At 46.7% G+C, this 15025-nt stretch overlaps 1 protein-coding gene across 1 annotated transcript in view; it reads right to left on the bottom strand.

The window, feature by feature from the left end:
• The window catches only part of TEX14 (testis expressed 14, intercellular bridge forming factor), a 113613-nt gene that overhangs the window by 60351 nt on the left and 38237 nt on the right, over positions 1–15025 (bottom strand). Inside the window, exons 4-9 of the mRNA XM_017861563.1 lie at positions 9790–9955; positions 8492–8628; positions 3966–4047; positions 2584–2714; positions 1639–1752; positions 1422–1480 (exon numbers count right to left, since the gene is read on the bottom strand). Of these exons, the coding sequence (XP_017717052.1) occupies positions 1422–1480; positions 1639–1752; positions 2584–2714; positions 3966–4047; positions 8492–8628; positions 9790–9955 (689 nt within the window). The remainder of the gene's footprint in view (positions 1–1421; positions 1481–1638; positions 1753–2583; positions 2715–3965; positions 4048–8491; positions 8629–9789; positions 9956–15025) is intronic.

Here is a 15025-nt window from a genome sequence, read left to right on the forward strand (position 1 = left end):
TTTTTTTTTTTTTTTTTTTTTTTTTGAGACCGAGTCTCACTCTATTGCCCAGTCTGGAGTACAGTGGCATGATCTCGGCTCACTGCAACCTCCGCCTCTTGGGTTCAAGCAATTCTACTGCCTCAGCCTTCCAAGTAGCTGGGATTACGGGTGACCACCACCATGTGCGGCTACTTTTTGTATTTCTAGTAAAAACGGGGTTTCGCCATGTTGGCCAGGCTGGTCTTGAACTCCTGACCTCAGGTGATCCACCCACCTTGGCCTCCCAAAGTGCTCGGATTACAGGCATGAGCCATTGCACCCAGCCTTTTGTATACAATGTTTTCTAAGAAAACAGGATGAGGTGTTGGTGAGGGTTTCTGTTGCAACCTGTGGTCCTAACTGATGAGACCCTGAGAGCTTAGAGCCATCAATGACAACAATGACAATGTGGCTAAGAGCTCCTGTATTCTTTGCATATATCGTCTCAGATTCTAACAACCACCTGCAAGAAATGTATCATTATACTCATTTTATAGATGAGGAGACCAACATCAAGGAAATGTCAGGGCCTGGTGCAGTGGCTCACATCTGTAATCCCAGCACTTTGGGAGGCCAAGGTGGGCAGATCACTTTAAATCAGGAGTTTGAGGCCAGCCTGGCCAAGATGATGAAACCCTATCTCTACTGAAAATACAAAAGTTAGCCAGGTGTAGTGGCACATGCCAGTAGTCCCAGCTACTCAGGAGGCTGAGGCCCGGGAATCGCTTGAGCCCAGGAGGTGAAGGTTGCAGCGAGCCTAGATCATACCACTGCATTCCAGCCTGGGTGACAGAGTGAGACTCAATCCCCACTGCCACCCCCCAAAAAAGAGGAAGAAATATGTCAGGAATTCATCCAAGTTTGCACACCCGACTCAGTCTCATGTCAAAGTCTATGCTGCCTAGGCTCCTTCTTAAAGCTTCCTTTGGTCCCTTCAAGTCGAATTCCACAAAAAAAGAATGTGGCCCCTCTACATGCCTCCTGCAGGAGTTGAGGAGCCTTCTCAGGAGAGAGCTCGATGAGCCTGGGTCCACTGAACGAATGAATCAAGAACCTGTCCTAGCAAGAGCAGAATGACCTAACTCTGGGTCCACTGAATGAATGAATCAAGACCCTGTCCTAGCAAGAGCAGAAGGATCTAATTCTGGAGCCACAGGAACCCTAAGGTCCAGAGATCCATGAGCCTGTCATCAATGGACATGAGACATGTCCTCAGACATCCGGATCTTAAGCAAGCCATGCTCTATGAAAACAAGATAGCCACATGTTGTCCTGATGGGCACAGGGCCCAAAGAGGGTGGGACTCAGGGATTGTAGCATAATAACCAGAAGGGCCTGCATGGAGGCTGCTGCATTCAGAGACATGGGTTACAGGGCAGCTGACAGACAGAGGCCCTCACCACCACTGTCCCCACTGCTCAGGCTACTCATTAATTTCTCTTCCTCTTTCTTGGCAGCCCTTGGAAGTCAAGTCAATCAATTTCAACAGTCAGGAAATGCTGAGACTGAGAGGGGCTGAAGCTCCCTATCCCAGGCACAGAGCTGAATAGCCCAGAACCCGGGTCTGTAGAGAGACCTAGACCTATAAGGTGCCTGGGCCTTGGGCTTCCTTCTCACCTGCTGTGTTCCTGCTCAGCAATTAACAAGTCGGCCAGCCGCAGCTTGCTGCAGTGTGGGTGGGTGGGGAGATTCAGCTCCTTCACTGTGACCCTGCTCCCATTCCACACCAGGCTACAAGGACAGGAAAGAGTTTCAGCAGAAGGGAGTGATCAGCCACTTACTCCTTCAATGAATGAGCTTTCCTAAGCAAGGACCAGAGAAGTGGTCTCCACACAGAACTTGCAATGCCCACTGGGCACTACTGGGTCCTCCCTCCCACTACCCCCAGGTACTAAAGCACCTTGGAGAACTTAGGTATAGGTGGTGGGAAGTCGTCACTGAATGCAAGGGAGGGAGTGACTTGATCAGGTTTGTATTCAAAAGCACAATGGTACCGGCAGTGTGGGGAATGGGTAGGGGAGGGGTGGTCCAGAGAATGGGAAGCCAGTTAGGAGACCAGTCCAGGTGAGGGATGGTAAAGACTTGGGCAAAAGCAGAAGCAATAAAACAGCTTCTATAGGGGCTTCGTTACTCTTAGCCTGTATCAGAGGCAAGATAGTCACTACCAAGCTGCCTCTAATTCTTTAGCAAGCAAAGACATTAAAATATTGTAATGAGTAATCTTTCAGAGCAGTGATTCTCCCCCAGAGGACATTTGGCAATGTCTGTAAGACAGTTTGGTTGTCACAACTGTGGGGGCTGTAAGGGATTGTAACTGGCACTAGTGGGTAGAGACCAGGGGCTTCTAAACATCCTACAATGCACAGGACTACTCCCAACAACAAAGGATCATCTGGCCAAAAATGGTAATAGTGCCCTGGCTGAGAAACCCTGATTTAGAGAGATGTTCTAATGTGTTCCCTGTGTTTGAGTAGAAACTTCCCACATATAAGGAAGTCACATGCAGCCCACACTCTTCCCCTGAAACTCAATCAGACCTCCCACTTGCCAGCCCCCACTTACTTGGTCATGACCATGTAGGGACCACTGAAGAAAGAGAAGGTGGGCTCATCATCAGCTTGAATCACTTCCTTTTCTCCAATGACCAGAAGAGATCCTAGATAGGCGATCTGTGTTGCCCCTGTGAGATAAAACTGAAACCAAGGCATAGCCTCAAATTAGGGGGAGAAGGGAGGAAAAGCAGAACACATCCAGAATCCTATCAGCCAGCTGAAAGAATGATAGCTGCTATTTATCAACTTTCTGAATACCCCTGTGCACTAGGCCTTTTTTTTTTTTTTGAGACAGGGTATCACTCTGTCACCCAGGCTGCGGCATATGACATGATCTTGGCTCACTGCAGCCTTGACCTCCTGGGCTCAAGCGATCCTCTCACCCCAACCTCCCAAGCAGCTGGGATTACAAGCATGCACCACCACACCTGGCTAATTTTTTTTTTTTTTTTTAATAGAGATGGGCTTTTGCCATGTTGGCTGGTGTCAAACTCCTGGGCCCAAGTGATCCACCCACCTTGGTCTCCCAAAGTGCTAAGATTATAGACGTGAGCCACCAGGCCTCGCCACAATTCTTTATATTATCTTTAATCTTTCTAAAAACTTTCAAGGTTGTATTAGTATTTCCCTTTTATTCTTTTCCGTGAAGAAACTGAGGCTCATAGAAAGAAGTCAGATGCCTCAAGTGCCATGGCTGGGACTGAGAAGCACATTGTGGCCCCTACAGCACCCAGGATTGTATGCGGCCAAATCAGATATTCCTCCTCCCGGCCCCCCAAGGCTACCTCAGCACAACAAACAGAACGCGCAGTAGGGCTGGGCGAGTTGGCTCACGCCTGTAATCCCAGCACTTTGAGAGGCCAAGGTGGGTGGATTGCTTGAGTCCAGAAGATCGACACCAGCCTAGGCAACATGGCGAAATCCCATCTCTACTAAAAATACAAGTAACCAGGCATGTTGGCACATGCCTGTGATCCCACCTACTTGGGAGGATTGAGGCACAAGAATTGCTTGAACCCAGTAGGCAGAGGTTGCAGCAGTGAGCCGAGATCGCGTCACTGCACTCTAGCCTGGGCAACAGAGCCAGACTCTGTCTCAAAAAAAAAAAAAATTTAAAATTTAAAACTAAAAATTAATTAATTAATTAATTAAAAGATCATTTTCTAAACTTAAGTCTAGCCCAGGGTCATCCAAGGGAATTCTCTGGGGGTTTCACAATTTGTTAGTATGACAGGAACACTAAGAGATACCTTTCCCTCAACAGGGACAAAAAAGAAAAGAACACCACTTTGGTAAGGATAAGGAGGCAGGAGTTGGACAAAGGTAGGAGATGGGGCCCGATGATTCTCTAGTTAGTCCTGCAAACACTGGCTGTCAGTGGCAACCTCTTACCTTCCCAAAACCAAAGCTGTAGATATTTTGAGCAGAAATGACTCCAGCTTTAAACAGTCGGTTAGGAGAGCCATTGGGGTTTCTAGAAATATTTAAAAGAGGAAAAAAAAAACTCAGTTAACCACTCATATCCAGAAGAATAATGCTGAACCAAGTTTTCAGAAGGTATAGTTGATTTTGTCTTTACTGCTAGACTTTTTGTTACAAAACTAGAGATGATGTAATAGCCAGCCTCTGAGGGGGCCTCTATGATTTTCACTTACCAGTATGCATAACTTTGTGTAGGCGCTCACAGGTCAGACGGGGCTGACCTGTTAACTCATTTTTGACTGTTAACAGTGCAAAACAGTGATGGTCTGTCACTTTGAGGCTAAATCTACCAAGGTTTTGGCCCTACTCTCTCTTGGATCATTTGCTCTGCCAGCTGCCATGATATGAGGACATGATATGAGCAGCCCTAGGGGGAGGCTCAATGCCCAGCACCAATTTGCCAGCCATGTAAAAGAGCCATCTTGGAACTGAACTGTCCATCCTCAGTCAAGCCTTCAGATGAATACAGCCCTAACTAACATCTTAACTGCAACTTCATTAGAAACTCTTGAGCCAGAACAACCTAGTTAAACCATTCCCTGATTCCTGACCCACAGAAATTGTGTGAGATAAAAATGTTATTGTTTGAGGCTGCTAAGTTTGGGGGTGATTCATTATACAGCAATAGATAACAAATACAGATGGTCAGAGTTGGAAATAACCATAAGCACATCTTGTTCAGTTTTTTCATTATATACGCAAAAAAATGAAGCCCAGGAACAGGAAACTTGCTGGCCTGAGGTCATAAAACGCAGCAGTGACCAGACCCTGATGTTGCTCATTCCAGCTACTGTTCTTCTCACATTCCACACCCAAACCATCACCTGTGCATCAGGGTACCCCCTCACTGAAGTTGTCTTGGAAGGAGGGGTGATGCCTCATATTTCTTCGGTTCCCAGAATCTGGCATGGTGCCATGCAGTAGGTGCTCAGTTAATGCTTACCAGTTGAGTACTCTCAGCTCAGACTGAAGGAAAAAACAACCTACCGCCACCAGAGGCACTTTCCTTTTCTTGGCAAACGACAAAGGAGCTGGGGGACGGTGCATATTCAGGGCCAGCCTACCTCAGGTCTCTGAGGCCCCACATGCCACTATTAGAGAACACATGTAAACGCTTTACTTCTTTTCTATTTCCTCGGCAACTCATCAGTGCCAAGCTGTCCCGTATCTGCTTTAAGCTGCTATGCTATTGAGGAGAAGACTCTGAAGTTTAGACTGAGATGAACTGAGCATCCCAGTTTACACCTGGTATCTCAGCACCATTATTGATAGTCTCCCTTTCACTCTGGAAACAGCCAACAGATAATAAGCTATACCGTCACTCTCACTTGAGTAGACAGGCCCTAAGAAAAAGGCCACTTTTCTACACCAAACCATCAGTCTCTTCTTAAAATAAGGCTTATGTGCTTAGGCCTCAGAAGATCTAGGAGGCAGTGAACTGTTTCTTGCCCAGGGGAACAGAACTTGTGCTGACAGTGAGGGTGTCAGCCTCCAGCAGCAGTAGAACTGGGGGTAACCAGTGACAAGGCCTCCTGCCTTCTACTCTGGGGTCTCTGGGCAGTACGTGGCTCTTTGGAGTGGAGAGTTCTTTTTAAGCAAAAGAGCCAAGTGTTCTCAAACAGTGACCTGGACAACAACTGCAGTTCAGATCAACATTTCCTGCTCTCCTACCTAAATTTCTCAGCACACATCTATATAACTAAACTCGGCTGTGTTAAGGGGAGAAAAAACTAACTCCAGTCATCTACAGCCATCGGTCCTCAACTCAGTGCTTTTCTTCTTTCCCCAGTACAAGCTCTGTGCAAACACACACGTGTGAGGAATCTTATCTGACACAGTACCACTCACAAATCTCAGAGGCTAACTCTAATTTCAAGAATTTGTGTGGTTTTTTACATTAAGAGAAGGGGGGTGGGCACGGTGGCTCACGCCTGTAATCCCAGCATTTTAGGAGGCAGAGGCGGTGGATCACCTGAGGTCAGGAATTCCAGACCAGCCTGGCCATGGTGAAACCCCATCTCTACTGAAAATATAAAATTAGCCAGGTGTGCTAATTTTATATTAATCCCAGCTACTCAGGAGGCCGAGGCAGGAGAATTGCTCGAATCCAGGAGACAGAGGTTGCAGTGAGCCAAGATTGCACGGACTCCTGCCTGGGCGACAGAGTAAGACTCAGTCTCAAAAAAAAAAAAAAAAAAAAAAAAGGTGGGGGAAGAGGAGTGTATTTCCATGTAAACATTCCATTAACCCCATAAGAATGCTTCATCTAATTCTAAACTCGATGCTGTATCTAGATGAGTAAGATTGTAAAAGCTTACCCACTCTTACACTTGGGTTTTCCTTTCAGGCTCACTCATGAGCCTCCTCTCCTTCTACAGAGCCCTACCATGCACCAAGCAGCTAAGGGTTAGTAGCAATGAAGAGGACAGACATAGACACAGCCCCTGCCCTCTTGGAATTCACAATTTAATTGGAAAACTGGAGAACATATACAAATAAAATAATTGCAAACTATGACAATTCTCTAAACTCTGAAGAAGGGGTCTCCATACAAGCACCAGGGGCAGAGGGAGGAGATGAAGTGGGAGGGCTTGGATGAGGCAGGGCCTCCAAGGCCAGATAAGGGATTTCTGAACTTAACCTAATAGCCACAGGGAAGGTCCTTAAGGAGTTTTAGCAGAGTAGTACAACCTGATTTCTATTATTTTATTTTTATTTGATTATTTTATTTTTATTTTTTGAGACAGGATCTCGCTCTGTCACCCAGTCTGGAGTGCAGTTGCATGATATTGGCTTGCTGCAACCTCCACCTCCCAGATTCAAGCGATTCTCTCACCTCAGCCTCCAGAGTAGCTGGAACTATGAGGAGCACACCAACACACTCGGCTTTTTTTTTTTTTTTTTTTTTTTTTTGAGAAGGTGTGTTGCTCTGTCACCCAGGTTGGAGTGCAGTGGTGCGATCTTGGCTCACTGCAACTTCCGCCTCCTGGGTTCAAGTGATTCTCCTGCCTCAGCCTCAGCCTCCTGAGTAGCTGGGATTACAGGTGCATGCCACCACACCCAGCTAATTTTTGTATTTTTAGTAAAGACGGGGTTTCATCATGTTAGCCAGGCTGGTCTCGAACTCCTGACCTCAGGTGATCCGCCCACCTCAGCATCCCAAAGTGATTACAGGTGTGAGCCACTGCACTCAGCCCCCTGATTTCCATTTTTAAAAGGTCATTCTGGATACTGATTAAAGAGGCAAAACTGGCCAGAGTGGCAGGCAGCACAGCAGCTAGGAGTTAACGGGATCATGAACTCATCTCGCCTGAGAAGCCAGNTTGCTCTGTCACCCAGGTTGGAGTGCAGTGGTGCGATCTTGGCTCACTGCAACTTCCGCCTCCTGGGTTCAAGTGATTCTCCTGCCTCAGCCTCAGCCTCCTGAGTAGCTGGGATTACAGGTGCATGCCACCACACCCAGCTAATTTTGTATTTTAGTAAAGACGGGGTTTCATCATGTTAGCCAGGCTGGTCTCGAACTCCTGACCTCAGGTGATCCGCCCACCTCAGCATCCCAAAGTGATTACAGGTGTGAGCCACTGCACTCAGCCCCTGATTTCCATTTTAAAAGGTCATTCTGGATACTGATTAAAGAGGCAAAACTGGCCAGAGTGGCAGGCAGCACAGCAGCTAGGAGTTAACGGGATCATGAACTCATCTCGCCTGAGAAGCCAGGAGCATCCAATCATCAGAGGAAAGTCAGGACTTGAAGTGCATGAATGACAGGACAAGGCAGCCTGCAAACATGTGGTGAGCCCACCTACCCTGCTTACAGAAAGAGATGCCATCAGAGAAAATCCAAACGGGAAGAATTTTCTACATACAAACCCTAAGTCAACCAATCCCAGAGAAGTTGAAATGACACTCCTCCCTTCTAAGCTTAACCCTGAGCACGGAAAGAAGCATGGAGCCCACCTCCTGCAGCTGTGATGGAAGAAGGAGGGGGCTGCCCATCCAGCTGGCAGCAAGTCTCTCATATCAGCTGAAAACAGCCGAAGAAACTGTAAGTTGAGCATTTGTGGTCTTTTGCAACCTTAGTAATAAAGGAACACTCTATTGTTCAGAAGACGACGAAAAAGCCAGAAAGGTGCCCTGCTGGGTAAGGGTTTTCTGCTGGGCTCCTCAGACCTGAGATGTTCCCCTTCTGCTAAACACAGAGTGGTTTCCACTGGAGCCCACACTCATTCCTCTCAGACCTTCTGGGGAGGGCCAAAGGTGATCCTCTGGCCTTCCTTCATCAGCGCCAAGCCTTTTCTTTCCAAGCACGCCCCTTTGGATGGGCCAGATGCTAGAGGGCACTGATGTGGAGGAGCCGAGGCAACCCATGCTGCAGGGCTCCCACAAGGAAGGCTGGGTGATGGAAAATATCCCACTCTGCTTGAGGCAGTACTCACCCCTGCACAAGGCCCCCGAACCAGGGTGGGCTGTAGACAAGCCGCTGCGGGGAGTCTATCTTCTTCAGGAGGTCATAAGAGAAGCCCTGGATGATGGCCTGCATGTGTGAGGCACAGCGCTGCATGAACTCCACTATCTGCAAAGTATCAGAGATGCCCAATGCGGGCACACCAGTTCTCAGTGCAATGGAAGCCTGGGTGTGAAGACAAATGGTCCAAGGAACTGAGAGCCCCCAACAGAAAAATCTCTCAAAAGGAAAGGGCCCAGGTGATTTTCTAAAGGTATGGAACGTTTTCAGGGACAGGATTTAGGGCAACAATTTCCTCCAACTCCCTCCTTCAACAGATGAGGAAACCAAGGCCAAGAGGAGTAAAACTGCTGGTCCAAGGCCCAACAGCTAACAAGCAGGAGCCCCAGAAAGGAGACTGCACAGAGGGGCCTGGCACTGTACCTGCCCTTTGAGTTTTACATTTATGTTATTTAGTCTTCATTAAAACACATCACACCAGCCGGGCGCGATGGCTCATGCCTGTAATCATAGCACTTTGGGAGGCCGAGGCGGGCGAATCACCTGAGTCAGGAGTTCAAGACCAGCCTTGCCAACATGGAGAAACCCTGTCTCTACTGAAAATACAAAAGTTAGCTGAGTGTGGTGGTGCATGCCTGTAATCCGAGCTATTCAGGAGGCTGAGGCAGAAGAACTGCTTGAACCCAGGAGGCGGAGGTTGTAGTGAGCCGAGATTGCACCACTGCACTCCAGCCTGGGTGACAGAGCAACACGCCTTCTCAAAAACAAAAAAGCCGAGTGTGTTGGTGTGCTCATGCTGAGCTCATGCCACTGCACTCCAGCCTGGGCAACAGACTCCTTCCCACCCCCTAAAAAAAAAAAAAAAAAAAAAATTTCCACCTGCCAAGCAAAGTTACTTAATGTCAGTGGGCCTCAGTTTCCCCACCTGTACAATAAGGACAATAATAGTACTTACCTGAGAGGTTGTTGTGAAGATTAAAGTAACTTAATACATAAAAAACATTTAAAACAACATCTAAGTCATGGTAAGTGCTAGTTAAATAGGTCAGACAAAGTTACAGTTGTTTGCTTTTCCCACAGAATGGATGAGTAGAAAGGTTCACTAGAACTGCCAGAAGTTTCACAGCTGGCTAACTTGCTTTGATCCAAGTCTGAGAGTCCAGTGCCAAAGCTAAGGCCACTGCACGCTCTGTGCTGACCACTGGGAGCCTGACTCTCAGTCCAGTGCTCTTCTACTGGGCATGGCTACAGAGTGGGACCCACCCTTACCTGGGTGCTATGCTCCTTTCCTGCTGTCAAAGCCCAAGTCTTCGGGTTTTGACCCCTCTCATCGTGGAGTCGCAGGTCACCTCCTGCATCCAGCAGTTTACTAAGGATCCACTGATTGCCTGAAAATGCTGCTGCATGGACAGGCGTGCTCCCATCAAAGCAGCGGCTGGGGAGGGAGATGGGTACAATGGATGTCCATGGCAATGCTCCTGCATTCCATGGAGCAGGGCTCAGTGTGCAACACATGGCTCCCATTCTACAAGGCAACCTTGATGACGAGGAATATAACATCATCATTTGTGAAGCCCGTCTGTGACCACAGGAACTTTCTACACACACACACCTTTTTTTCCCTCCTTCACTCAACCCTCAAGGAAGTATCATTTCCCAATTTACAGATGAGGAAACAAAATGGCAAAGCTGAGGTTCATTCCCAGGCATAGACCTGGTTCCAAATCCAATTTTCTTTCCCCAGCACCCTGATATTGGCTGCACGAAAACAATGTCTTCACATCTGCAGTGTCCTGGGATCAGGCTAGTCAAGCACAGCCTAACAAGGTGCCAGCTCTCTCATTTGAGAATGTCTCCCCACAGTCCCCCCAAAAAATCTTGTGGTAGAGGCCCACAAAACCTTGGCATTAGCAACGCAGTCAAGGATCTATACTTCAGAAAAATTTCATCTCAGGAAAATTTCACCAAAGCCAGTAAACTCTCTGAGGCATGAAGTGACAGCCTTTAATGTGTCCAGGATACAGTGAGGATATGATGTATAGCCTTAGTTTCCTAACCCGGCTACACATGAGAATCACCGGGGAACTCTCTCTTTAACTGAAAAAGAAATACAAATAGGAGGAGGGGGGAAGGGAAAAAAAAAAGAAGAAGAAGAGGAAGAAGAAAAAGAGGAGGAAGAAAGAAAATAAAAGGATGATGAAGAGAAGATAAGAAAAAAGTCCTCCAACTCCAGACACCCAGTTCTCTTACCAAGATGCAATTACTGTTACAAGTTTTTGTATCCTTCTGGAAATGTTCTATGTATATAAAAGTATAGATAAGAATACACTATACAAACTCTTCTGTATCTACATATTTTCTTTTCTCTTTTTTTTTTTGGAGACAGAGTTCTGTTCTTGTCACCCAGGCTAGAGTGCAATGGCACGATCTCAGCTCACTGCAACCTCCGCCTCCCAGGCTCAAGTGGTTCTTCTGCCTCAGCCTCCCAAGTAGCTGGGATTACAGGTGCCTGCCACCCACGTCCAGTTACTTTTTGTATTTTTAATAGAGACATGGTTTCACTATGTTGGCCAGGCTGGTCTCGAACTCCAGGTGATCCACCCGCCTCAGCTTCCCAAAGTGCTGGGATTATAAGCGTGAGCCACTGCACCCAGCCTATGTATTTTCATTTAAGAATCTATCTTGGAGAAATTGCCATATGAGAAACTACAAGGCACCTCCATTCTTTTTAACAGCTGCATAGTATGCCAATGAATGGGTGTATCATAATTTAGTTAATAAGCTCCTGGGATATCTGTCAAAAGCACAGATTCTCAGACTATACCTTATACTGACTGAAAAAAAAATTTGCAAGCACAGGACCCAGGAATGTGGTTTTGTTTTGTTTTATTTTTCAAATTCCCCTGGTGATACTAAAGAGGCTGGCCTGCACCCAGACATATAGGAACCACTGATCCCATTGGTTCTCACTGCAGGCTCTCTCCCACTGCTGGGCAGAGAAGCAGTTCAGCACACTGCATTGTGGGAACCACAATATCCTCCTCGCTGCAAAAACCGCTTTGTATAATGTCTTACCATCTTCTTTTTTGTTTTTTGGGGTTTTTTTTTTTGAGACGAAGTCTCGCTCTTGTTCCCCAGGCTGCAGTGCAATGGTGCGATCTCGGCTCACTGCAACCTCTGCCTCCTGGGTTCAAGAGATTCTCCTGCCTCAGCCTCCCTAGTAGCTGGGATTACAGGCACGCACCACCACACCCAGCTAATTTTTGTATTCTTTTTTTTTTTTTGAGACGGAGTCTCACTCTGTCACCCAGGCTGGAGTGCAGTGGCACAATCTCGGCTCACTGCAATCTGTACCTCCTGGGTTCAAGTGATTCTCCTGCCTCAGCCTCCCTAGTAGCTGGGACTACAAGTGCGTGCCACCGCACCAAACTAATTTTTTGTATTTTTAGTAGAGACAGGTTTCACCATGTTAGCTAGGATGGTCTCCATCTCCTGACCTCATGATCCGCCCCCGTCAGCCTCCCAAAGTGCTGGGACTACAGCCATGAGCCACCGCACCGCCCTAATTTTTGTATTCTTAGTAGAGGCAAGGTTTTACTATGTTGGCCAGGCTGGTCTCGAACTATTGACCTTGTGGTCCACCCGCCTCAGTCTCCCAAAGTGCTGGGATTACAGATGTGAGCCACTGCGCCTGGCAGCTTTTGTATTTTATGTGTGTGTGTTGTGGAGGGGTTAGTTTTAAGATTGCTTAGGGGAGGAAAAGTTGGAAGCTTAGAAAAGTACAAAGAAAAAAGCCAATTAGTATGAGAATTAAGTAACCAAAGGTAACTTAAAACAATGAACATTTTGTTGTGCTTCCTTCCAGAATTTTTCTAGACTCACACACGCTCTACTGTCTCTACTGTATTGTTTAATTTCAAAGCCCGGAAGGAAAGGTGTCAGCCAGATGCAGTAGCTCACACCTGTAATCCCAGCACTTTGAGAGGTGAGGTGGGAGGATTGTTTGAGCCCAGGAGTTTTTGAGACCAGCCTGGCACAAGAGACCCTGTCTATACCAAAAAAAAAAAAAAAAAAAAAAAAAAAGGCGAGCATGGAGACTGGCTCAGCTAATATTTGCATATTCCCGTGTTGTATGGAGGCCATATTGGGACAGCCTGCAGTTCTTTAGCAAAAATGCAACATCTCCTTTTTTCTTTAGTTTTCCTCCCTTTTTTTTTTTGAGATAGAGTCTCGCTCTGTCACCCAGGCTGGAGTGCAGTGGCACGATCTTGGCTCACTGCGACCTCCGCCTCTTGGGTGCAAGCGATTCTCCTGCCTCATCCTCCCGAGTAGCTAGCATTATAGGTGCCCACCACCATGGCTGGCTAATTTTTGTATTTTTAGTAGAGATGGGGTTTGACCTTTTGGCCAGGCTGATCTCAAACTCGACCTCAGGTGATCCACCCGCCTCGGGCTCCCAAAGTGCTGGGATTACAGGCATGAGCCACCAAGCCCCGCTATTTCCCACTTCTTTTAATTACTGGAACAAGGTGTATAAACAATGCCTTGAGTGAAATAGTCATGACCATCATCACTTTCATATTCTGTATGACAGTATAACTGTGTTCAGTAAACATAAACTGTTTTTTAAAAGCCTGTATAAAAAAATACAGATACAAATTGAAATATGTTATCGTCATCTGCATTTACAACTGCTTTGTCCAGGCTTAAAGCTGATTTGTTTAAAGATCAAACCATTCAAACCTTAATTTTCAAGATCAGGGAATTGAGACTAGCCCATGATATGGTACATAATAGTAATGACACAGCTGAGACCAGGAAGGAGCTCAGCTTCTGAAGACCTCAGAGTTTAAAGAAGTTCTCTCTTTCAAGTATCCAGGAAGGCCACTTGTAATGCCAGGCAGTGCCAGGAAGGAAGTGGAAAGGGACAAGAACAAGAGAGGATGGCAAACCCCTATGGCTTTGTTATTTTGTTGTTAGGAACATTTTCATGTGACTTAAAAAATATCTGATGATTAGCTGCATAGAGGTACCAGGAAAAAAAGTTTTTAAAATTTTTTTATCTCATCAAGGTGAAGGGGAATTTCTGGGAGGAGGCTTTATTCCTTTTTTTGTTTTTGATGAAGTCTTGCTCTGTTTCCTAGGTGGAGTACAGTGGTGCGATCTTGGCTCACTTCAACTTCTGCTTCCTGGGTTCAAGTGATTCTCCTGCCTCACCCTCCTGAGTACTTGGGACTACAGGTGCACGCCACCATACCTGATTGATTTTTGTATTTTTAGTTTTGCCATGTTGTCCAGGCTGGTGTTGAATTCCTGACCTCAGGTGATCCATCTGCCTCAGTTTCTCAAAGTGATGGGATTTTAGGTGTGAGCCACTGCACCCAGCCAGGAGGCCCTTTTTTTTTTTTTTTGAGATGGAGTCTCGCTCTGTCACCCAGGCTGGAGTGCAGTGGTGCAGTCTTGGCTCACTGCAGCCTCTGCTTCCAGGGTTCCAGCAATTCTCCTGCCTCAGCCTTCCAGATAACTGGGATTACAGGCACACGCCACTATGCCTGGCTACTTTCTGTATTTTTTGTAGAGATGGGGTTTCACCATGTTGGCCAGGCTGGTCTCGAACTCCCGACCTCAGATGATCCACCCGCGTCAGCCTGCCAATGTGCTAGGATTACAGGTGTGAGCCACCGCACCCAGCTAGGAGGTTTTATTCCTATTATATGCACAGTGGAAATGCTGTGATGGACTGGACCTATTGAAGTCACAAATCAGATGCCTGCTGGACCAAGTAACTGGGTTTAGGCTTTCTCTGAGGAGGGTCAGGGATCTATTGCTGTTGGGCAGGAAAGGGAGCCAGGAAAGGGAGCCAGGAAAAAGAGCCAGGAAAGCCAGATATTCCGAATTTCCAAGAGCCAGAAATCCCAGTTTTTAATTTGAAATCTCCCAAATGTTGCCGGGCGCAGTGGCCCACGCCTGTAATCCCAGCACTTTGGAAGGCCAAGGTGGGTGGATCACGAGGTCAGGAGATCAAGACCATCCTTGTCAACATGGTGAAACCCTGTCTCTACTAAAAATACAAAAAAATTTAGCCGGCCGTGGTGGCGGGTGCTGTAGTCCCAGTTACTCAGGAGGCTCAGGCAGGAGAATCTCTTCAACCCAGGAGGCGGAGGTTGCAGTGAGCCAAGATCGCGCCACTGCACTCTAGCCTGGGCGACAGACCAAGACACTCAAAATAAATAAATAAATAAATAAATAAATAAATAAATAAATAAATAAAGTCTCCCAAATGTTAAATATTGCCCACTATTTCAATTTTTTTTGAACACTGTGTGTACCAAATAAACTTCTGAGTTGGCTAGCCAGAGACTCCAGTTTTTAGGCTTTACAATAAATAAATATGAATAGTACACATTTTGATACCAGGTAGACCTGGATTCTCTTGTAAGCTTAGCTGGGTATAAATCATTATTCCTTTCCTTCTTAACATTCATGAGAAATGAGAAATAATATC

Source organism: Rhinopithecus bieti, unplaced genomic scaffold (genome assembly GCF_001698545.2).
Source record: "Rhinopithecus bieti isolate Rb0 unplaced genomic scaffold, ASM169854v2 scaffold_57210, whole genome shotgun sequence".
Classification (NCBI taxonomy): domain Eukaryota; kingdom Metazoa; phylum Chordata; class Mammalia; order Primates; family Cercopithecidae; genus Rhinopithecus; species Rhinopithecus bieti.